The 23,022-nt window shown below is 49.5% G+C and overlaps 1 protein-coding gene and 1 long non-coding RNA gene across 3 annotated transcripts; one reads left to right on the top strand and one right to left on the bottom strand.

Annotated features, from left to right (window-relative positions):
- Positions 1–139: 139 nt before the first annotated feature.
- ZFP36L1 (ZFP36 ring finger protein like 1) lies at positions 140–5,201 on the bottom strand. The gene is made up of 2 exons (XM_011383831.2): positions 4,252–5,201; positions 140–1,820 (listed from the first exon to the last, which is right to left on the bottom strand). The coding sequence occupies exons 1-2, from the start codon at positions 4,306–4,308 to the stop codon at positions 861–863; spliced, it is 1,017 nt and encodes a 338-aa protein (XP_011382133.1). The 5' UTR covers positions 4,309–5,201; the 3' UTR covers positions 140–860.
- A 1,546-nt stretch (positions 5,202–6,747) lies between these two features.
- On the top strand, positions 6,748–19,733 carry LOC111735110. Of its 2 annotated transcripts, none has more exons than XR_002778683.1 (3): positions 6,748–7,645; positions 14,731–14,932; positions 17,261–19,733. It is a non-coding gene; the product is annotated as an uncharacterized LOC111735110 (long non-coding RNA). The 2 variants fall into 2 exon arrangements; XR_002778686.1 differs by having other exon boundaries at positions 6,778–7,526.
- The last annotated feature ends 3,289 nt before the right edge of the window (positions 19,734–23,022 follow it).

Genomic DNA, 23,022 nt, shown 5'->3' with positions numbered 1-23,022 from the left:
ATGTCACATATGAACTGGGGAACTTTAGCACCAAAATCAAGTCTCTCATAGTCCATCTAGCTTCCCCTTCCTCCCCACTTAAAAAAAAAAAAAAAGAAAAAAAAGAAATCACAAAGTCCCACTTATGTCACAATCTTCATCCACTTTTTCAGTCTTCCTTCCTGTAGACCTACACCAACCCAGGCAAGATCAGTCAACAGAGGTTCAGCTCGGGAAGAAAAAGGTTTTGAATGTCAAGATACGTTTCCCCAAAAACCCAAGTCTGGCAACAAGTCTCCCAAGAGGGTGTAGGGGGGTGTATACTGGGGAGAGGGGAGAAGGAAGTGTGTGGGAGACCGAAGTAAGGGAAGGTGCAGTTGCATCGCCAGTGGAGGGAGCTGCTGGTCCTGGGTCCCCTCCCCCTCCCCCCTCCCCATGGGCAGAGGCTCCGGGAGGCCCACGGGTGCCCTCTGGCGCTGAAGAGGTAATGTAGTCACAGTGACAAAGTTAGATTACAAGGCACTAAGTTGCTTCTGTAAACTGTTACTGCTTTTTTCTTTTGTGATTTGGCACTTAAGGCTTAAGCCAGAAAAAAAAGGCATCTACTGACAAATATGGGACTTGTCTGTTATGCATGGTAAGTGGGCTATAAAATCAAGGGGAGAGGGTTTCAAGCCAGAAGAAGCTACTGACAAATTGACTTGTCCTCGTGGTAAGGGGTTAAAAAGGGGGAAGAGGGAGGGGCATTCCAAGGTTCTGGAGGACAGGGGTTGAGCTTAATCTTGTTAATGTAGGGGTGGTAGGGTAGGGAGGTGAGGGTAGGGGATGTGGGTATGGGGTGGGGGGGCTGGAGTGGGCAGGGGGTCCCTCCCTACCCTGGTTTAGTCATCTGAGATGGAAAGTCTGCTGAAAATGGGCAGGCGTCTTGAGTTGTCCAAGGTGGGGGAGTCTGAGCCACTGTGGCTGCTGCTGGAGCTGCTCAGGTAGCCCTCCTGGTCCGAGAGAGAATCCTGAGGGCTGGGGGGAGAGTCAAACATGTGAGGGGACTCGGACATGGGCCGGAAGAGGAAGGTGGTCGGAGAGCCACCTCCAGGCAGCCCCATGCTAGGGGCAAAGAGGCTCGCCAGCTCCTGGCTGGAGAAGGCAAAGGGGTTATTGGTGCCATCGGGCAGGGTGGGTGAGCCCAAGAGGTCATCAGCGCTCAGGATGGGGGGTGGGGTGATGGACGTGGGGCTGTCCAGCAGCCCCGTGGCAGCGGCGGTGGCAGCGGCACTAGGAAACCCAGCAAAGCTAAAGCTATGCTGGAGGCGGGGACGATCAGCGGAGAGGTCCCGGGCCCCGGCGAGGGCACGGCGCTCCTCAGCGTTGTGGATGAAGTGGCAGCGAGGCCCGTATGGGCAAAAGCCGATGGTGTGGAAGGTGCGGCACAGCTCCGTCTTGTACTTGGGGTGGCGGGTTAGGCTTCGGAGCTCGTGGATGCCGTGGGCGAACTGGCACTTGTCCCCGTACTTACAGGCACCATTCTCCTCGAAGGGGCGGCACAGCTCCGTCTTGTAGCGGCTGGAGTTGACCTGACCGCTCCCCGGCTGCTTCTGGGTGGGCAGCAGCCGATCGCCCCCTTCTGAGAAAGAGCGGTCTCGGAAGCGACTATCCCGAGAGCTCAGAGCTGGGGCTGGCTCACCCTTGAGGCTGCTGAGGAGCTGGTTCTGGTGGAACTTGGAGCTGGGCAGGGTGACAGAGTGCCTCCGGGGGAAGCCCCCACCGGTAGGGGTGCCCACTGCCTTCCTGTCCAGCAGGCAGCCCCCTGCACTGGGAGTATTGTAGTTGAGCATCTTGTTACCCTGGAAGAAAGAGAGGGGAGAGAGGATGGTTAGTGACGAAGACCATCCACCAGGCCCAAGGAGGGTAACCATTAAGGGCAGCCCCCTCCACAATCAGAAATGTCCAATCTCTCTGCAAGGAACCGTCCCTACCTCTGCCTTGGCAAGCCTCCCTTCCCCCTTCTTCCAGACCAGCCACCTGGGTTTACTTTGGCCCCATGCATTAAAACACACACACACACTTCTGTGTAATTGTTTTATGCACACACCCTACCTCACGCAGTCCCCTGGAATGCACCCCCATATCCTGTCCCTGAAGCTAACACTTTTATCCATAAAATCCAACTTCTATACCTTCGAAATAGATTCCTGAACTCAAAACATCTCACATCACTCAGATCTCTCTAGATTGCCCCTCCCCCTAACAAAAACAGGTACGCCTCAGCAGACGATGAGTTCTGTCCCCTTTTAATCAGTCACTGCTTAATTGACCCCACCACCACCCGGCCTAAGACTCTCAATTTCCTCCTTCAGAAGAGTTCTCTTCCTTTGGCAACAGGTTTCCAGACTGCCTTTGCTTTATCTTGCTGGGGGGAGGAGAAATCCCGTCTGGTATTAGGAGGGAAGAGGGATTCCTGAAACTAAAACTCACTGCCCCTGTGCTCCCGGAAGGAGTGCCTTCCACAATGCTCTCCCCACTATTCCTTGCCCACCCCACCTCCCTCCACTGGGAAGATGCCTTTGCAATTAGTCTTCTGGCTCCATGAGCAGGCTGGAATAAGAGCACCAGTGTTTAATCTTTAACGCAGGGCTGCAGGTGGGGAGGAAAAGGAAAGCACCAAATCCCACCCCCACCCCCACAGTGGATTTGGAGGGTGGGGGGCATGACCACAGGAAGGTTTCTGTTCCAATGGAAGCCTGGTCACCTGCCCAAAGTGTACCCAAGATTTGGAGAGGGTGCTGGGGGGGGGGGGGGTAAGGGGACATGACTGGGAGTTGGCTCCCAGCCCATGTGGGTGTCATTGTGCAAATTCTAAAGTTGGTCCCTTAGGATCAGCTGCGGGTGATCGGGAATCTGTAACTGCAACCACCCCACGGGGCGGATTACAGGAACCAAGTAGAGAGCCGGTTCCTAACAATGAGGTTCATTTAAAAAGTCCTGAGGGGCGAGGGGGTTGAGAGAAAAAGAAATAGATCAAAGAGTGAGAGCCCGGGGGGGAAAAGGAAGAAGTGCGGGAGAATTCAGGCAGCCCCAGCCGCCAAGACAACTGGAGTTTGCGGGAGTGCAGGGAGGGAAGGAGGCTGAGATTCCAACTTTTTAGATGTTTCTCTTCAGCTCCTCGGCGTCCCTGCACCCCAACCCTGCAGCCCTGGGGCCCTGGCAGCTGCGCCGACCGGAGAAGCAAGCTGGGAAAAAAGAGCAACATGACCCGACGTGTTTAAAAGAAGGTAAAACACTTTAGCAATTAAAAGTAGCCTAGCAGCTTCCCTCTTTCTTTGGAAAGAAAACTGGAAGAAGGGGCTTTGGAAAAATTAAGGTCCAGTTTTTTTTGCTTTGTACACTTAAACCACCCTGCTGGAACATTTCGGGTTTAAAACTTGCGTTTTCTCACACTGGCTGGCAAGTTACACAGCTTAAGGAGCCTCGCCCGCCCTCATCGCCCCCCAACCCCATTAACTCCTTCCTCGCGAAGACCCTTGACTTCAGACCGGCACTTTGTTATCATGTCCCTTCACCCACCATAGCCACAAGCCGTGGTCCCCCAAACACAACTGGGTTAACCCGAGTCCCACTCTCACCCCAAAGTCTGCAGCACAACCGCCTATCCCAAGAGGAAGCCTGGCCGAACTAGGGCGAACTGAAGCCCCACTGCAAACTCGTTTTGCAACATCCCTTTTAATCACAACTCTTGGCCTTTGGCTCGCAGATTCCCAGCCCCTTCAAAACAGGCGAAAATCTCCCAGCAAAACGTCGTCCAGAGATCACTTCCCCAAAGGAGCCCCCTCCCAACCCCATAGGCGGGCAATGTGGCTAATGACTCGAAGCCCTCCTGCGGCGGGGAGACCTAGAGCACACACGGGGAAACAGAGTAGACCAGCGAAACCGGGCTCAAGCAGCACGTTGGAAACGAAAGATCATCGAAAAATTGCCCCAATCCAGCCCAATGCCCCGCGTCCCCTGGGCAGCCCCGCCACGCAAACGTCGCCCCCCAAAACTCTAGTCTCCAGATTCCCATGTAATCCCCGCCAGGAACTGTTGAAACTCCAAGGGTGGGGAGGAGAGAGCTAAATTCCTTCAAACGGGAGAGAGGAGGTAGGATATGGGGGGGAAAGAACCATCTTGCCTTTCCCACCCTTCCTCCCATTTTCCCAGACCTAAACTTTTGAGGGTTCTCTTTTTTAAGCAAAAAAGAAAAAAAAGCGAAAAGCAAACGCTTCGCCCTCACTTTACCTTGCATAAAACTTCGCTCAAGTCGAAGATGGTGGCAGACACGAGGGTGGTGGTCATCGTGGGTGCTCGTACGGGGCAGGGACGAGGATCTGGTGTGTCGCGAAGGTCCCGGTGCGGGGAAGGCGCAGCCTCCGGCTCTCGCGTCTGGAATCCCACACGCCTGCTCCCGGCGCCCCTAGCCTTTCTGACTCTCTCGGGCTGCGGCGCGCGAAGCCCAGTTTATAAAGTTAATCTGGGGGAGGAGGAGCTTTAAACTTATTTAAATGAGGAAGAGGAGGAAAAAAAGTTGATTGACACTGAAGTTGAATCAGCCATGCGGTCAAACTCGGGGGAAAAAAACTTTCAAAAGGAAGAAGGGGGAGGGGAGACGAGGAAAGAAGGCGAGGAAAAAAAAAACCCACTCCGAGCCGCGCACAACTTTTTTTTCTTAAAGAGGAAAAGTTTCGAGTCCGCTCGCTTTGCTACCCGGCGCCCTATTCTGGGGCTGCGCGCGGCGCAGAGGGGGAGGGGCGCGTTCCCCTTTGTCAGCCTGTGAGCCGGGCTCTGTGACATCAGTCATTCCACTCTTTGGGGTTCTTGTTGTGTTGTTGTTTTCTGTCGGGCAGGAAGGTGAGCGCGACTTTCTCTTTTTGCAAGTGGGAGCAGAAGCCCGTCTTGTGCCTCGCTGTGGTTTCCATCTTGAGATCTTTCCTGAAACTTCTCCAAAGGCCCCGCACAACTTTTTTCCCGAGTTCTCTTCCTCACTAGGCTCCACTCCCCTAACCCAGCTGGACGAGGGGATTGGCAATTTGGGACGTACAAAGCCTTCATGTCTAAGATTTTACGTTTTTTTCAAGGGGGGGGCAGCGGTTGGGACTTTTCCCCCTAGGAGGGCCTGGCCTGGCGGGGGTGAGCGCAGTAAGATTTAGCGCGCCGCACGCGTCTACACTCGCGCTCGCTTTGCAGCCGGCACTCTGCGGGGGGGTTGGGGGGGCACGAACACCGCCCAGGCGAATTGTTTACTTTAGCAGGTCTGGGAGTTGTATTTATTTCACGCATCTAATCTTCAAACTTTTTTGTAAAGAAAATCTGAATCTTCATGAACACTCCTTCCTTCCCCCACTCCCCCCCCCCAAAAAAAAAACCACCCAGCAGCACAACTTTCCGCGCTCGCTCAGAACTGGGCCGCACTGAAACATACACAAACACAAATACATGCCTAGACGCTTGAACAATAAAAAAGTTACTTTGGCAAGAATGAAATTAAAGAGATGGGGGAGGCGACACTTTCAACTTATTGTTGTTCCTCCCCCGCCCCCACAGGAACGGAACATATGGCTTGTCACGCTGCTCTGTTTGGGCGGGATAGGGGGAGGGGTATGGGATCCTCGAAACCGAAAGGCCCCCAATAGATTTACTCCTTTAAAAACTGTAAAATATGTATTTACTTATTGTTAGGTTCGGATGTCCTTCCACCCACCCAAATAAGTTGTTAACGTGTCCCCCGCCTGCCCCCCGCGCCTTGCCTAGGTACTTAAGTGAGGACCCAGGCGGAAACCGCAGGGCTGCGTTTCTTTCCTATTCCCCCGCGTGCCCCACCACCTCCTCGGCCCGCGCACGTTTCTTCCCAGCACTCAAGGCCGCCAGGTCTGTTATGAAACCTGGTGCACTGAGTGGCTAAGAGCGGGTTCCATTGCGATGTAATTAGGTCACCCCATTATGAGCACGTTTCTTTGGAAAGGACGGGGCGGGCCGAGCAGAGCGCTCGAGTCGCACTCTCACCACCACTACCACACACGTACGTACACACGTACACACACACACACACACACACACACACACACACATTATACTGCATTTTTTATTTGTTCATCAACCTCCCAGCAAACCTAGGGACACCTTCCAAATTACAACTGTTTTCGGAACCGGCTGTTTTTCAACTTTGCGAAACACAACTTTTGCTGCAACCACAAATCTACGTGATCCCCAGCCCGGTCTGCTTTTATTTGTCTTGACTTAAATTGATGGCCCCCATTTTTAACCCGGCTGCTGCCCCTTGCTTTATCTTTTGCTGGATCCGGCCGCCTGTTGCTTCCCTCCCCCTGCTCCCATTTTGCAGCTTTTCTTGATATCTGGCAAGCGCCCGAAAGGGAAATAACTTCCATCCACCTTAATTTAAATCAATCAAATGTACGTTTCTTTCTTAAAGGGATGTTTGCTCGCTCCTTTCCCAAACTCCAAGAAGGGGTTGGAAGGGGGGGCGGTTTCGTGCAGTTTCTTGGTGATGAGGTAATGAGTTCCAGATTTCAGGACAGAGTAGGGTGCGCGTTAAAACCACAAGGTTAGTCTGCGTCCTCATGTGAAGCTATTTCTGTTTTTTATTCCCCCACCCCCCAAAAAGGGCCCATTGGTCCAACTCGGGAGGGTTCGCGAAGCTCTGTTGGGGGTAGGGAGGGGTGGAGAAGCGAGGGGGAAGGGGACGCGGGGCCTGCAGGCAGGGCCGGCCCGCCGCTGTTGTCCCCCCTCTCTTGCGGGGGGCGGGGGGGGGGTGGGGGGGGGGGGGGGGGAGGGCGACGCTTTTACCCGCGGCTGCGCGACCAGCCAGAGCACCATCACGAGGCCTCGGCGCCCCGGGCTAACTAAAAAGTTGTGTTTTCTTTTTCCCCCCAAAGAGATTCCTCGAATTTCCTCCGCTTTTCCAACTCCCGGAGGGCGCTCCCCTCCCCCTCCCCCGTGGGCGCCGGCTCCGCGGGGCGGCGGCCAGCCTGGCCCGCTCGCTCCGGAGTTGTTTACCGGCCCCGCCGACCGACCGAGTTTGTTCCAGCTCCCAGGGCCTGTCTCTATAATTAAACTCTTTTTTTAATTGTCGGGTTGAAACGTCATTTCGGGGACTTTCCAAGGGTGAGTGAGCCGAGGGGGAGAGCGAGCCTTCTTAACCCTTCGCTGACCCGGTGTCCACGCCGCCGCCGGCCGGAGAGCAGCGTCCAACCAGGCCGAGGAGAGGTGGGAGTCTGAGGGCCAGAGCCCCGCCCAGACGTGCTCGGCAGGTGCCCGATGGTGACGGGAACGGCAGCGAGCCACGACCCGGGCAGGAAGCCCGACGGGAGGCATGCGCAGCCCTCCCCGTCTCCTTCGCTTTGCAGTCCGCTCTCCCTCACCCGCGCCGTGGCCTGAGAGGCCGCCCCTCACCTGCACTGCTGCTTCCGACTGGGAGGTGACGGGCCTGGGCCGGAGGACTTCCGGGCCCTCCTCGCTCTCATTTGGAACGGGTCTCCTTGCGAGGAGGGCCTAGCCAGGTATTTGGCTTGGGGATATTAGGTTTTGTGAAAGTGAGAAAGTGAAAGTCCTCGGAATTTGGGGACCGCGACGGATATATTAATTGACCAATCTGGACCCTGGGCACTCCTCGCGGCAGGTGAGAGTATGAGTGGCTGAGCCGCTGACCCCTATACCGCTGGGCCTTGTAACCAGCGCTCTCCCAAGGCACCCCCTCCCCAAAGTCCCCTCCTGGCCCTAGTTGTAGCATAGGACCTGCCATCGTAGAAGCCCTGCGGTGTTACACTTCCTCCCCGGCTTCAGGTTATTTGCAAAATCCTTCACATTCTTTGGATTGGGCTCGGTCTTTCCCCCAACCTCTGCTACCTGAGATCTTGGGACAGCTGCAAAGTCCCTGGATTAGAGAGGAGAGGGAGGGCCAAGTGCTGCTGGAAAGGTACCTGGTTTAGATTTACCTATAGTGCTTGTGGAATGCAGATTCCTCAGCTTTGACCCAGGCCTGTTGAATCAGACGTCCTGGGATGGGGCCAGGAATCTGCATTTTAGTAAATTTCCTGCTAGTGACTTAAACACTGAAGTTTGAGAATCTGTGGTCCAGGATTTTGAAGTTGGGCTGTTCTGGATCCAAATCTTGGCCTTGTGACTTTCAAGACACTGACCAAAGCCTCAGTTTACTCATCTCAAAAATAGAGATAAAATAGGCCTAAAATTGCCCAATTATATGCCTACCTGAAATCTGTTATATGCCTGGCCTTTGTATGTTAACTAAACCGTTCTTGGGGCCTCATTATACCACAACAATTCTGGGCGGTATTCATTTTGCAAAAAGATTCTTCAGTATATATGTCCATGAAATGGTCAACTGATAACTTTGATCTATATCATTTTCTGGTCCCCGCCCCCAGCCCTGGACAAGACAGGCCTTGAGGCCTGGAAAGGGGAGAGGGTACAGGCCAGGAACCTGGGATGAGTAAGGTGAGTCAGGATGAGGTTATGGGAACCTGCTGCCCAGCTGAGAAACACCTGATTATTGTTACAAGTATTTCCGAACACTAGATCACTGGGCCTCTGTTGATAGTAAAAGCCAGACTCTTCTATCAAAGTTCTCAAGCCCCTCAGACTGCTCAGAGGGCATTACTTGACTACCAACATCCTCCCCACCCCACCCCAAACCATATAAAGGCCTCAAGAGAGGGCATTTGAGGGTCTTCTATAAATGCAGCAGTGTGAGGAACCTCTGGAGTTCAGGGAGTCAGTCCCCTTCTGCTAGGAATACTGAGAAAATCCAACTCCAGGCTAACATGGCCCTGGTGTATGTGTATGGCAGGGGTTCTCATTGCCTTTTGCTCAGCCTGAAATGGGACATCTAAACTCTCATTCTTAGGTCAATTGTTTTAACACTTTCCCTACAGAGATGTTCCACAATTCAGTTAAGTTCCCAAGCTGGCCCACAGCTGCACCTCCTCCTTCCTTGCCTGGACCTGTCTAGAGACAGGATAGCCCATGAGTTTTGAGTCACCTAGACTTTGATGAGTAGCCCAACTCTGCCAACTGGCCACAAGTTGCACAACCTGGAACAGGTCACTTAGCCTCTGGGATGATCAGAACGGTAAAAGAAGCTCTTTCCAGCCAGTGCTTAGCTCAGATAGCTATCTTCCCTCCAGCCAATCCAAACTGCTAGCAGTTGTTGATACCCCTCCTTGGAGCTTTGTTCAAGAGGTTCCTTCTGCTGGGGCTTCAGGCAGGTTCCTGAGCAGACAAAAAGCCTCATGATGGTGCCATTGAAGCCTGCAGCACTCTAGCATGCTAACTGTGGTTTATGAAAGTATCTGTTTACTTCCCACTAGACTATACACTCCTTGAAGGCAAGTGCTTCTCTATTACCTGGGCCTCATAAGTAGGTCTTGAGTTGGTACACAGTAAATCACTGAACCCTTGCTGTTGAACCCGTTAAGATGCTTTGGTCACCCTAAATCCAGCAGCAGGAATAGAAAAAGGAACAGGCAGACAGGTTCCAGGAGTGGCAATAAGGGAGGGCTTGGACTGTGCAGGAATGCGAATGGCAGCCTTAACACTGAAATGTTCAGAAGACCGGAGCTGGTAACTCAGGGAGGCTGGTTTTCCAGTTTGCCTATATTTTGTGGGCGTGTTTTGTGCAGCTGTTAAAGAGGCAATATGGTCTAATGGACAAGCACTGGTCTAGGAATCAAAAATCTTGGGTTCTAGAGCTACTCTGCCTCAGGTTCAGCGAGTCATTCTCTACTCTGGGCTTCAGTGTTCTGATCTGTATGTAGATGGAGAGTGTTGAACTAGACAGGTGGTGGTCAAACATCACTGTGAGCAGAATCACTTGAAGAGCTTTTAAAACTATGTAGATGTCCCACTTGCCTCTAAAGATTCTGCTTCAGTTGGTCTAGGGTGAGACCCAGCATTTGTATTTCTAAGCTCCCCAGATGATTCTATTAAGAAGCCAGAAACAATGTATTTAGTTATTTTAGAGCATTGCTTCTCAACCAGGGGCAATTTTGCACCCCCACCCCCCAGTTAATATTTGACAATGTCTAGAGATGTTTTTGGTTGTCACAACTGGAGAGGAAAAGGTCGATGCTACTGGCATCTAGAAGGCAGAGACCAGGGAGGTTGCTAAACATCCTGCAATGCACAGGACAACCCCCACAACAAAACATTATCTGGCCCAAAAGTCAGTATTACCAAGACCGAGAAACCCTATTTTAGGAGCTCTTTCCAACTCCAAGTTTCCTGCATACTTACTTGGGCTCCATCCCCACCCTCCCTCAAACCTTTCTCCATATGGAAGTCCAAGTGATCTTTTTCAAAACCTAGATCTGATCTTGTGTTAACAATTGTGAAAATACCTTAGCTACCCATCCCTCTTAGAATAAAAACCAAACTCTTAGTGCAGCATAATTTGACTCTCTTTCTCTGCTCCGGCCTTGACTTTCAGACCCTCTACACTCCCCACCACTACCTCTCCCACCCCCCCAGGGCACTCCCTGTGCTCTAGTCAGTTTCAGGTGAAAATGAACCATCCTTCCTCCTGCCCCAGGGCCTTGCCACATGCTATTTCTGCTATCTGAATTGACCTTCCTTTGGCCCAAATAAATTCTAAATCATTCTTTAGAACCCAGCTCTAGCATCACTTCCTCAACCATTCTTGGTGCTCGCCTCCCCCCATCAAGGCAAGATGTTTGCCTTCTGTCTTATGTCTTCATGGAATATTCATTTCCTTCACAGTAGTTATGTCAGTTTGTGAGTATGCATTCATTCCTTAACCATTTTTCACTTTTTAATTTAACATACAGTAGAATTGACCTTTATTTGGTATACAGTTCCCTGAATTTTAACATTTGAATAGATTCATGTAACCGCTACCACGATCAGGAAACAGAACAGTCCCATCACCCCCAAAAACCTTCCTTATCCTATCCTCTTGTAGTCACACCCTCCCCCATCTCTTATTTGGGCCACCACTGATCTGTTTTCTATACTCGAATTTTGTCTTTTCCAGAATGCCGTATAAATGGAATCATACAGTCTGTATGATTTCACAGCATAATGCCTTTGAGATTTAGTCATGTTATTGAATGTATCAATAATTCATTGCTTTTAACTAAAGAATAATATTCCACTGTATGGGTATACAACTAGTTTTTTATCCATTCACTTGTTGGATTTCCAGTTTGGGGCCATTGTGATAGAGCTGCAATAAACATTCGTGTACAGATTTCTGTGTGAACAGAAGTTCTTATTTCTCTAGGGTAAATAACTGGGGGTGGAATTGCTGGGTCATATGGTAAGAATATGATGAAGTTTATAGAAAGCTGCCAGATCATAGTCAAGAGCGGATACACCATCTTGCATCTCCAACAGCATTATCTCAGAGTTTCCAGTTGCTCTGCATCCTTACCTGCACTGATAATTGTCAGTATTTTTTATTTTACTCATTCTAATAAGTGTGTGGTGGTATCTCCTTGTGGTTTTAGTTTGCGTTTTTCTAATGGGTCATGATATTGAACATTTTTTCATGTGTTTATTTGCCGCTCGTATGTTCTTTGGTGAAATGTCTGTTCACACCTTCTGCCTATTTTTTAATCGTTGTTTTCTTACTGTTGAATATTAAGTTCTTTATATATTCTGGATGCAGTTCTTTTGTCGAATATGCGATTTGCAAATATTTTCTCTAGTCTATCTGATCTTTTTATTCTCTCAACAAAGTATGTTCATAGAGTAAAAGTTCTTAATTTTGATGAAGTCTAATTTATCAGTTTTATCTTCTGTGCATCATGCTTTTGATGTCACTTCCAAGGACTCTTTGCCTACCCCTAGATGATTAAGATTTTCTATTTTTTCTGCAAGTTTAATAGTTTTATATTTTATACTTAGATCTATGATCCATTTGGAGTTAGTTTTTATATAAAATGTGAAATTTAGGTTGAAGTTCATTTTTTTTCCTATGGATGTCCAATCCCAGCACTGTCTGTTTAAAAAAAAAAAAAAACAACTATCATTTTTTTCATTGAATTGCTTTTGCACCTATCCAAAAATCAGTTAGCCATATTGGTATGGGTCTCTTTATTTTGTTCCATTGATCTGTGTGTTCATTCCCTTACCAGTACCTCACTGTCTTGATTATTGTAGCTTTATAGTAAATCTTAAAATCAGGTGACATAATTCCTCCAACTTTATTCTTAACTTTCAAAATTGTTTTACTATTCTCGTTCCATTGCCTTCTTATATAAATTTCAGAATCAGCTTATCTGTAGCTACAAAAAAGCCTACTAAATTTTTATTGGAATTGCATTAAGTCTATAGATCAATTCTCTAGAGTTGGCATCTTTACTATGTCGAATCTTCTAATCCATGAATGTGGTATGTCTATTTAGGTCTTCTTTGATTTCTTTAATCAGTGTTTTATAGATTTTAGCATATAGATACAATATCTGTTTCATTAGATATGTACCTACTATTTCCCTTTTGGGGGTAACTCTTGTAAATTTTTTAAATTTTAGTTCCCAATTTCTTACACGTTATAGTAATACAGTTGATTTTTGTGTATTGACTTTTTATCCTATAATCTTACAAAGTCACTTTAGTCATCAGGAAGTTTTTTGGTAGGTTCCTTAGTTTTGTTTTGTGTGTGCATGTGTTTTGTTTTTCAACATAGACAATCATATATGAATAAGAATAGTTAAATATCTTGCTTTCCAGTTTTATGCATTTTATTTCTTTTTCTTGCCTTATTGCCCTGTTTAGGACTTCCAATACGATGTTGAATACGCATGATGAGAGTTAATACCTTCATCTTGATTGCAACCTTAGAAGAAAGTATTCGGTCTTTCACTATTAAGTATGATGTTAATCACCAGGGTTTTTGTCATCTTTTAACTTTTTGACATCTCCCTTCTCACCAGGATGTATGCTACATGAGAGCAGTCTGTCTCTGCTCTCAACTCAACCCCCCGTGCCTGGCACAGGCCTAGCACACAGTAGGCTCTCAATAAGTAAGTATTTCTCTACTGTGGCAACTTAGCCAACTATAACCACTCTTCTTTATGACAGACAACAGAGGGACTTAGCTGAACATGCATAGACTTCGCAAAAGATAATCACAATAAATACTCTAATGGATCCAAACAGGCATTGGCCCCATGGAGTTGACAATTTTAAGCTGTAGAGCATCTGTAGATCAGCTTTCTGGCAAGCCATACTGTGTCAAAGCATTTATCTGTGAGGAATAAATGACTGCTGTAAAATAATTATTTTAGATTGAGAGCATTCCATTCCCAAAGGGAATTTAAACAAAAAGCTCTCAGCTCTGAAAAACAGGGGCTTTCAGGGTAAAGAGTCCCACTGCTCTGAAATCTTAGGCCCTCAGACGGGTGGGGTTGTTTCGCTAAATTTATTTCAGCCGCTTATAGAAACAGAAGGGGGAGAGGGTCTGGCGGCTTGCACACCAGCCCTGGCTCTGGGGTATTAATATCTGCCAGGTCAGACTTTTATTTGGGTTTTGTTTTACCTTTTGGGGGTGGGGAGGCAGGCAGCAGGAATATCTCGCAGCTGCACTGCCTGAGCTGTGGTTTCCCATCTTTCTCCCTGCATCTTCCCTGGCAGGCAGCCCACTCCAGCCCTGCCTCACCTTCAGATGGCCCTTTACCCACTGAATACCGAGCATGGGGCCAGGCCTCACTCTGCAGTCTCACTCAGGCACCTTTGACATCAGATTTTCTCTCATTCCGGGAGGGGGTCTGGAGTGGGAGGGATATTGAATTTGTTTTCTTTCTGGCACAAGTGTGAGTATTGGGAGACTAGAGCCTCTGTCCCCGGCCCCCATCAGAACCCCGTCCCCAATCCTACACCCGCACGCCCGGCGGCTCCTCTACTTGAATTTTGGGAGTCGTCGTATATGTAATCAAGGCCCTTTATCCCTGTGTTCCCTCTGCTCAGCCTCCCCAAAGCACTGAACACACATTCTTCTTAGTGCCCGATACCTGAACATCCTGCCCCTGTTCCATACGTAGAAAAAGGAGTTAAATGAAACTACCACCTTGTTTTTTAAAAAGCCGTTCTCGTGCTGAATTTGGAATGCTTTGTGGAGAAAAAGTAAATTACCTCCCACAGATATGGGGGAAACTGAGACACAGGAGGGGAGGTGGCAGCAGGCGAACTGCACCCACTGTGGGTAGGTAAGAACAGCGTCCACTGACCGGCTGGCTCTAGAAGGTACCTGCTGAGCCTGAAAGGACGGGAGAGAGATGGGCTCTGTGTCTGGGAGCTCGCTGCTTTGTGGCTTCTGTGTGAGGGCAGAAAGAGGAGACACACGAGGAAGTTCAAAAATCTGCCGAGCTTAAGACTTAAGTCATCACATGAGAATATGGGGAAGTACCTCATGCAGTGCCCAGCCCATGGGAGCCCAGCAAATGCTAGTTCGCTTCCCTGGCAAACTCCTGCTTCCTGGGTCACCAAAGAAAACAAGGAAAAGCAGCATCTGACCTCTTCATTCCCCAGCCCCAAAGTGGAAAGACTGCTCAGGGGCTGGTGGGAAGGACAATGTCTTGGGCAGGAGTTTGCAAGAGGCCCAGTATGAAGATTCCCTAGAGGGTTCTTGCTCTGAACTGCGGGGTCTGCTTCAGCGTGAACAAGGGTATATAGCACATATAAACTGTACGACGCTCGCAAGTAAACTAAGTTCCTCTTTTGTCCTAGCACCAGCCAGTTTGCTTTGGAATGATCCTCCAGCCTTCTCTAGCAAAACCCAGCCCAGAGTAGAGCAGACCCCACCCTGAAGAAGCAGGACCCACCTCCCCAGCTAAAGCAGGGATCAGACAGCTCTTGGAGGGTCGCCACTTAGGCAGCCGGCAGAGGAGAGAGGATGGATCTTTGCCACAGCCCTGTGACTTCTTTAGAGGTGAATTTCTCCTGCCAACTGCACCCTCCACCCGCAGGGGACCGCAGGCCCCCAAACCAGGGCCTGCCCTTGTCTGACCAAGGCAACCAGATCTGCTGCAGCTGTTCAGTGAGAGAACAAGCTCTCCCAGAGACCAGGGAAAGCAGCTGGAGAAAGATTCCTGCCAGCCCGGGGGTGTAAATATTTATACAACGTGGGTGCGTGGGAAGAGGGAAGGCAGAGGGAGGTGGCAGGAACAAGGCGGTGCTGAGATGCCAGACTGAAGGAGCCTGCACTTTGGGCTCAGGTGGGAAGGGCAAGAGGCTGTTGGGATCCTAATCTCCACCCAAATTCCTAGATCAAAGAGGCCAGATCCTTGCCCCCAGCCTCCTGGCAAAGTTGAGGGAACTTAGAAGAAAATTCATCACCAGTCAGTCCCCTAACCAGTCTTCCTGCCTAGGACAGCCCTTGAACCAGAGATAAACCAAACCCACAAGGCCTAGTGATAAGGGCCTGGGGGTTCCTGGATCATATGGTTCTAGGGTCTTAAAGAATGCTGGATTCTAAGAGTTGGACACTAGGATAGAAGGCTTAGAAAACATAAGCAAATTATAAGCAGAGTATAAAATATAAGCAAATATTTCTCTCAAGCTTCTATATAATCAATAGCACTTTTCGAAAGTGGCAGAGAACATTGTGCATTGATGAGGAGCAGGAGGGATGGATGGGGCCTGGCAAAAGAACAAGGCGTGGAGAAGGTAAGGGGACCCTTGGTGGCACTTTCAGAGAAGCATATGGCCACCATCACCACAGGACCTAGGAAAAGACAGTGCAGCCCAATGGGCATCCACTGGGTGTTCTTGGGCCCCAGGATGCAACTCAGCTCCGGGTGTGACCCAGGCAGAGCACTGACGCATCCATCCCTCAGCTGGGCCTGCTAAGGACTCAGCCAGCACCCAATGGCATTGACACCCCAGGGTGGGAAGCAAGCCTGGGCCGAGGGGCGACAGCCAGATGGACTCCAGTCGATTTGCCCTCAGACAGCTGGGGAGCAGAGCCTGGACGCTCCTCACACCCCTCCCACCGCTCCAGACAAGGAGGGGTGCGGCTGCAACTTCTAGGATTTCTCTGCCACCACGCCCATCAAGAAGTGCCACCTGCTTCTATCAGTACCAGGGCTGACCCTCAAGACTCACAGGTGGGGTTTGTGTTGCTTTCCAGTGGCCAAGAGCCTTTATGATACTTCCCTCCAATTATCAGCTGCTTCTTGCATTCACCCTGCAGCCTGAAAACGCCCTCTGGCTAGGGATGGGGGTATTGGAAGGATCTTCTGCTGGAAAACTGCCTCTGTCTCCCCAGATGCCCAGGCCAACTTCGGCCAGAGAGTGAGGCAGACCCTATGCTGCAAGTCTCCCACCCACAGCACAGAGCTTTGCAAGTGATACAGTCGGTGCACCTCCCCTGAGTCCCAGCCTTTCAGGGAAGAACCTGGTGAATCCCCCAGCAGTCCACACAGAGAAGTGCGGATTCCATGGCCTGCCTGAGCAATGCGGCCCAGGCCCACACACCGTGGAGGAAACACCATCTGCCCTAGAATCTCAGCCTGGGCCTGGCAGATGATGTCAACCCTCGCAGGGGGAGAGCAGCACTGTCCCCAGCCCCCTCTCCAGAAAGAAGCTCCTCTTCCAAGGACACTGGGGCTGAGGGAGAATCTTCAGATGCCCAGGTCCTCTTCTGCCACCGTGGTTCTGCCTGCCGGCTGTGGCCTCCTTCTTGCCAGCACTGCTTAAACAGATGAACAAGAATAAAAGCCTGTGTGGCCCAAGGAAATCTTTAGGGGAAAAAGAACTGAAGCTGAAGAAAAAGTGGTGGTGGGGGGGAGGGCGGTTAGGGAGGGGAGGTTGTAAGAAATGGGAGAGGAGTGAAAATCAGGAAATGGATAAAATAAACCATCAGGGAATCCAGATGTAAAACAAGGAAGACCAAAAGAAAAGAAAAATTATGCTAAGAAGGCAGAGTAGGGTGAGGAGGGGAATTGAAAATGAAAAAAGAAGAAGGGGGCGGTTATAAATATTCTGCAAAGAGAGAAGAATGTGAAAGCAAACAACACCAGAAAAAAAAATAAAAATAGAGACCCAGGAGGGAAAAGGAGGCAGCAATGAATTTAAAACAACTGCTTTGGCCCTCAACCAACCCCACTTATTAATGTTCTCAGTCTCCCTGCTTTTTGTGGATTTCAGACTCTTCCAAACACTGAGCAAGGACAGTCCTAGAAAAGAACACTTGCCATCTTGCCTTTGATTTTCCTACAATTCTCCCAACTTAACCTCCACTGTTGGTCTTTTGCAGAGTGAGGGCTCATCTTCCTGGGCAAGGCCGAAAACCATTCCAGTTCACCCCAGTTTGGTGGCTTCCATCATGGTGCCCTCTGGAGGGCTCACTGGGGAATCTGAGCAGGAGATGCCCTGTAGCAGACAGGAGAAGCGTTAGGTGTGATGGAGCCCTGGTAATCAGCTTTGCATCATCCAGGGAGGCGCTTATCCAGCCACCAGCTCTGTGGACCAGAGCTAAACCAACCCAGAGACACACCATTCTGGAACAGTTGGGGTTCATGGGAGACTGGCTTCCCCAACTCTATACAAAGCCAGAGGTGTCCCAGCAAATGCCACTTTTGGAAACGACTTAAGTAATTTAAATTAATTCCCAGGCGTTCGCCAGGAGACCTAAAGATAGCCACAGCTTTCCCATTGCCATGTTTGGCAAATAGTTTCTTGAAGTTCATATGGACTGTGTGTCCATAAACACCATGAGCGCCTAGACGCTGGTTCTGCTCCCTTTGCGTGTTTGGACTCTTTCAGCCTTCTGTTGCCTCTCTCCTGTGAGTCTGCCGTTGCCTCTCTTCTCTGTGTTTGCTTTGGTTTTTCCATTTCCCTTTCTTAATCAAACCCACCTCTCCCCACCCTTCTATTTCTCTAGAATAGCAGGAGTTGGAAGAAAGCTGAAGCAAACCAAGGCAAAATCAAGAAGCGAAGGCAGTAAAAATGCAAGTGAGTTTGGTTTAGCCCCCAGCTTTGGCGTGCCAAGGCTGTCCACAGTGGGTGAGGTAGGCTCCCCCAATAGATAAGGGATCCGAGCCTCACCAAGACATCCAAAATTGCACCTCCAAAGTTGAGCCAAGGAGAAGCCACACAGGCTGAACTCTGATTGACTAGGACAAAGAAGATGGTGCCAGTGCCAGCCTTTCTCCCTCTAAGAATTCTTAAGTACTTGACCTTGATTCTTTACATTCTATAAGTCACATTATTCTCCTGTCAAAAACTGAAAACTGAGAGAGATGACAAAATGTACAGAAGGGATCATTTCTAGGTTATGGCCTTGGATACTCAACCCAGTTCCTTCCCAGCCCTGCTAACCTTCAACTCTGTTATGGTAATGTCATCTATGACTCAAACTATTATTTAACCATGAAAAAAGACAAACCAGGAAATTAGAGGCTGAATGACCTAAAATTTATTCCATTCAACTGAGCTAATCTGCTAATAAGGGTGTGGATAATAATAAGTCATGCTATATCTGTTCTGGAAGATGTGAACATTGCAGGGAAAAGTGCATGGTAACTGCAGATCCCAACTTGTCAAGATTTGTCCTCAAAAGAGTAAGTGCCTGGTCCTTGGCCAAGTTGCCTAGCAGTTTGCTAAACGAGTCTTAACATTTAGGAACCAATATGTTGCAATGAAGAGCACCCGATTCAGGCTGACCATATTCAAATCCTGGCACTGCCACTTCCTAGCAAGCAAGGGACTTACCTGCCCTCCCTTAGTCTCCTCTGCTGTGAAATGGCAGAGACAGCAATACTGACCTCCTGGGGCTGCTGTGGGGACAGAGGAGCAAAGCGCTTGCCACATGCGAGCTGCCCCCTCCCTAAAAGCACCCCCAGTCAACTGCTGCTGTATGTTAAACAGCGAATTGGCAAGACCAAGAAGAAGGCCAGAGGCCCCACCAAGTAGGGTTCCACGGAGTCACTGGAACACAGTCAAGTATCCTGAGCAAGAGCGAGAAGAGGGTCCCAGAGGAGGCCCAGGCAGCTGGCGGGTGGAGTCCTGCGCAGAAAGCCAAGGCCAGCCACGCACAGCCGGGCGTCCGCGTGGGTGGGAGGACACAGGGGCTGCCCGAACAGTCCTCCCGCATTAGCTCAACGAGGCTGCGGCCCCACCCTTGCTTGTGTCCAGCCTGCCATGAAACTCAGCGCATACTAACCCAGCACCCACTATGTGCACGGCTTCTGCCTTGGGGAGAGCCACAAAGGGGCAAGCCCGTCAGCCTCCAAGGCTTAATAACCAGGCATTTCTGCCCAAATTCAGAAATCTGTCCTTTTAGAAGCCAGATTGTAAGGACATGACCAAATGCTGAGAAATTCTTATTTTAAGGCTGTTCCCCGGCCCCCACTCCCACCCTACGTAGAAAGGCAAAGACTTTTAAAAATGTTTTGGAAATGTGAACACAGACTACATCTTGGTAATATTTAAGGGGCGTTGTTAATTTTTTAGGTATAATAAGGACCGTGAGGCTACGCTTAATGAGTCTGTTCTTTTAAGGGATACCTACTGCTATACTGATAATGATATAATCTGCTATATAGGATTTACTTCAAAATTATGTGGGAGTTAGGAAGGCAGATGGTGATATAAATGAACAAGCGTGGCCAGGATTCGATGATGTTGGTGATGGGTATATGAGGCTTCATCTTACTACCCTGCCTCCTTCTGTATATGTCTGGACTTTTTCATACGAAAATGTTTTAAGTTCATAAAAGCTGAAAGAATTTCAACTCAGGAATTCTTGTCTTATTGATTCTTACAACACGATCTTTACTTTCTAAGGACATGCGTTTCTTGGATAAGAAAAGAGGCTGTGTGGGGAGATCTTCCAGGAGCCAGGGAGGGCTGGCGAGCGGGAAGGACGGGTCAGGCGGGCATGTCAAACCCCCTCCCCACGCATGCTGAAGACCAAGAGTAGTCCCCTCAGGACTGGGGAAAAAGACATTCAGAGAGACTGGTGTCCACTTTGCATTGCTTTTAAACTCAGTGAAAATTATTTTTAAATTGGTTTCAATGTATTTTAAACTACAGTGAACTTTTTTCCCCCCAGCAGAATAGGCAAGCTACTCAACCTTTCTAAACTCACTTTCCTCAACTGGAAACTGGAGGTAATCACATGTACCCCGTTTTCTAGGGTGATGGTAAATGAGATTAATGGGCATAAAACACCATTGCACTAGTCAACACTAATAAGGGGTGGGTCTGATTTGAGGGGCTTTGACAAATGTCAGCCTTTAGCCTCTGAGGACCACAGTGGAGCCACCCCATCTTGGGCACTCTGTTTGAATTACAGACGCTAGCTACACTTAAACCTCTAAATTAAACAAAAGTCAAGGCACACATATGCTGAGACCTCTTTGATCCAGGCAAGCGACCTTCAGGTGTCACAGAGAAATCACTGCTGTCTTCCTCCCTTCCCAGAGGAACCACCTCTGCTCTGGGAAGAACAGGCCACTTGGGATGGAGCCCCCACTGTCTTTTCTCTGGTTGGAGAACGAATTGGAAAATGAGGAATGGGGCGCTGCCCACTCAGGGCCATGGCTCTGAATGGCGAAATGCATTTCAAGAAAGCAGACCTTCGGCAGATCAGCTTAATCGCAAAGAGGGAGCAAGGGGTTCAGAGTACACAGACAGACCACACAGACAGACCGCAGGCCCTGTGCTCCGCAGTCTCCCCCCACCCCTACCCCACCCACCCCCAGCCCCCAGCTTCTGGAGGCTTCCCCAGCTGAGCCTTGGCCAAGTGGTCAAGAATGCTTCCAGACAGCAGGGGGCAGCACAACGCACCCTCCCGTTTTCCAAGAACAAATCTAAGTACTCATGGCATGCAGCGGAAGGAATCCCAGGAGAGGTAAGTAGGTGGCCCACACAGCCAGTTCCTAAGTCTTTGCCACTTGCCCCCAGGCAACTTGTTAGTGGCTTCCTGTGAGACAAGTTTCCGCCAGAAGAGCGTGTTGGTGACTTCAGGTGAGGAACCCACAGACTATAGGATTCGAAGGGAGGAGAGGACATGAGTAGAAGGCAGTCCAGTCACTGCGAGAGCAACTACCCCAAGTCTTTGGGTTCTTGTTCTACGGCCTTCTGCCAAGTGGATAAAGGGGCCTGTCCCATCCCAACCTGCTCCACCCGCAGCCTCTCCTTGACTCCACTATCCACCAAACCCCTGCATGTTCTCTGCACCTTCTTCCCGAGGAAGGAACAGAAGAGAGGGAGGACTGCTCAAGACAAAGTTCCAACATTCTTAAAAGGCCCTCAGGCTCTGGGACCTTTAAAATGCATTCACAGAATTAGTCTAAGCTCCCCAAAGCCCCTTGGCTCCACAGAGGAGAGCAATCTTTGTTGTGAGAGCTTGAGTGCAGGGCCTAAGAGCACAGGCTTCGGAGGCACAATGCCTGGGTTCGAATCCCAGCTATTGACCAGCTCTATAACAATGGACAAGGTACTTACCCCCTCTGCGCCCCTATTTCCTCCTCTGTACAATGAGGACAGTGGTTCTATAGGACAGAGATGTTGCTTACAAGAGTGGCTGGCAAGTAGAAATCCCTCAATAAATATTAGCAAGGCCTCCTCCTCAGCCCAATAGGAAAGTGCTCATAATGACCCCACAGGTCCTGGGAGAAAGAACTGCTACAACATGGAAAGGCATTTGAAGGAAGTGTAAAGTTTTCATAGAAAGCAGCTCAGAGACATGCACAGAATACTGCATTCAACGCAGACCAAAAGCTGCAAAGATCTGTGCTTCTTTCCATCAAAATGCAGCTCATGGAAACCACCAGGCGATGGAAGCTGCATGGAGCAGAGGCCTTAAGTCTGGAGGAAGAACACATTCACCTCGTGTCTCCCTGGAGGGGTGGCAAGGGAAGGCGACACTTTGGGTTTTGTGCAGCACAAACAGAAGATATCACTCAAATCGAAGCTGTGCTTACTAAACACATTGGTCAGGGGCTTAGAGGCAGGCTGGCTGCCCTGTGGGGCTCAGGCCCACGTGGGCAGGTCTGAGGGAAGCAGGCCTTGCACCAGAGGGTGTGAGGAGCCTGCCGGCCTCAGAGCAGGGTTGGGCTTCCCTGGGATAGGGAGGAAAGAGTTAAGCGAACTCTGGGCTCTGAAGGAGGGTTCTGCAGCTATAAACAGTGAGCCAAGGGAGGGAGGGAGCTGACACAGGATGTGGCCAGGGCTCGAGCTGTCTGATTATTAACTTCACTTTTATTTGGAGGGGGATTCGATTCTCTGTTTTACTTCCCATCAAGGAAGTGAAAGCCCAGGTCTCGGAGGGGCCTGGTTTCAAATTGTTTTGTCACAGCTCATTTATTTTTCCTCTTAAATAAATAAACAAAACCACCTCTTTGTTTTCCCCTTAATGAGTGTTCAGCAAATCATCTGTGGGTGAGGCATGCAAGGAGTTTTCTGGAGTCCTTCATCGGGCACTTTTGGCTTACTCTAAAAGGAAAAAGGATTCTTCCTTTAGCTCCAACCTTCTCCAGGACTCTCAAGGCACTTGCTTTTCTGCCTCCTCAGAAGTTCTCAGCCTAAAATCATGACCTCAAGCCCAGTTTGGACCTTCCTTGGCTGGTCCTTGGGGCCTGACATGCTGATTGCCATCCCATGTCACAGGCTCCTATCCAAGGCCACACAGAGGAAGTAACCAACACAGGACGGGGTGGTTAGTCTTCTCAGTCGATCTCAGACCCATGGTTTTTGTTCCTATGGCACCCTGACATTTTCACTAAAAATAAAGCAATTAAACACAAAAGGATTCCATCACAAGGCTTAAGAAAATACATTACATGTTCCTTTGCCCAAGGTTCAAAACATTTGGGAACTTTGTTTCCAACACTCAAACCCATTCAATAATTTCAGGATTCTCTTTCAACAACCCTTTTCTTAATGACTCACGTGTGTGAGGTGCCATGCAGAACACAAAGACTGATATCACACGGTCCCTACCCTCCTGGTGCTCTCAGTTCGGTGCCAGAGGATGCACCAAGGAAAACAGGAGAGTTGGTCCTACAGCAA

Source organism: Pteropus vampyrus, unplaced genomic scaffold, assembly GCF_000151845.1.
Source record: "Pteropus vampyrus isolate Shadow unplaced genomic scaffold, Pvam_2.0 Scaffold15, whole genome shotgun sequence".
Lineage (NCBI taxonomy): Eukaryota > Metazoa > Chordata > Mammalia > Chiroptera > Pteropodidae > Pteropus > Pteropus vampyrus.
Note: the sequence above shows the minus strand (reverse complement) of the source record. Positions and strands in the feature narration are given on the sequence as shown.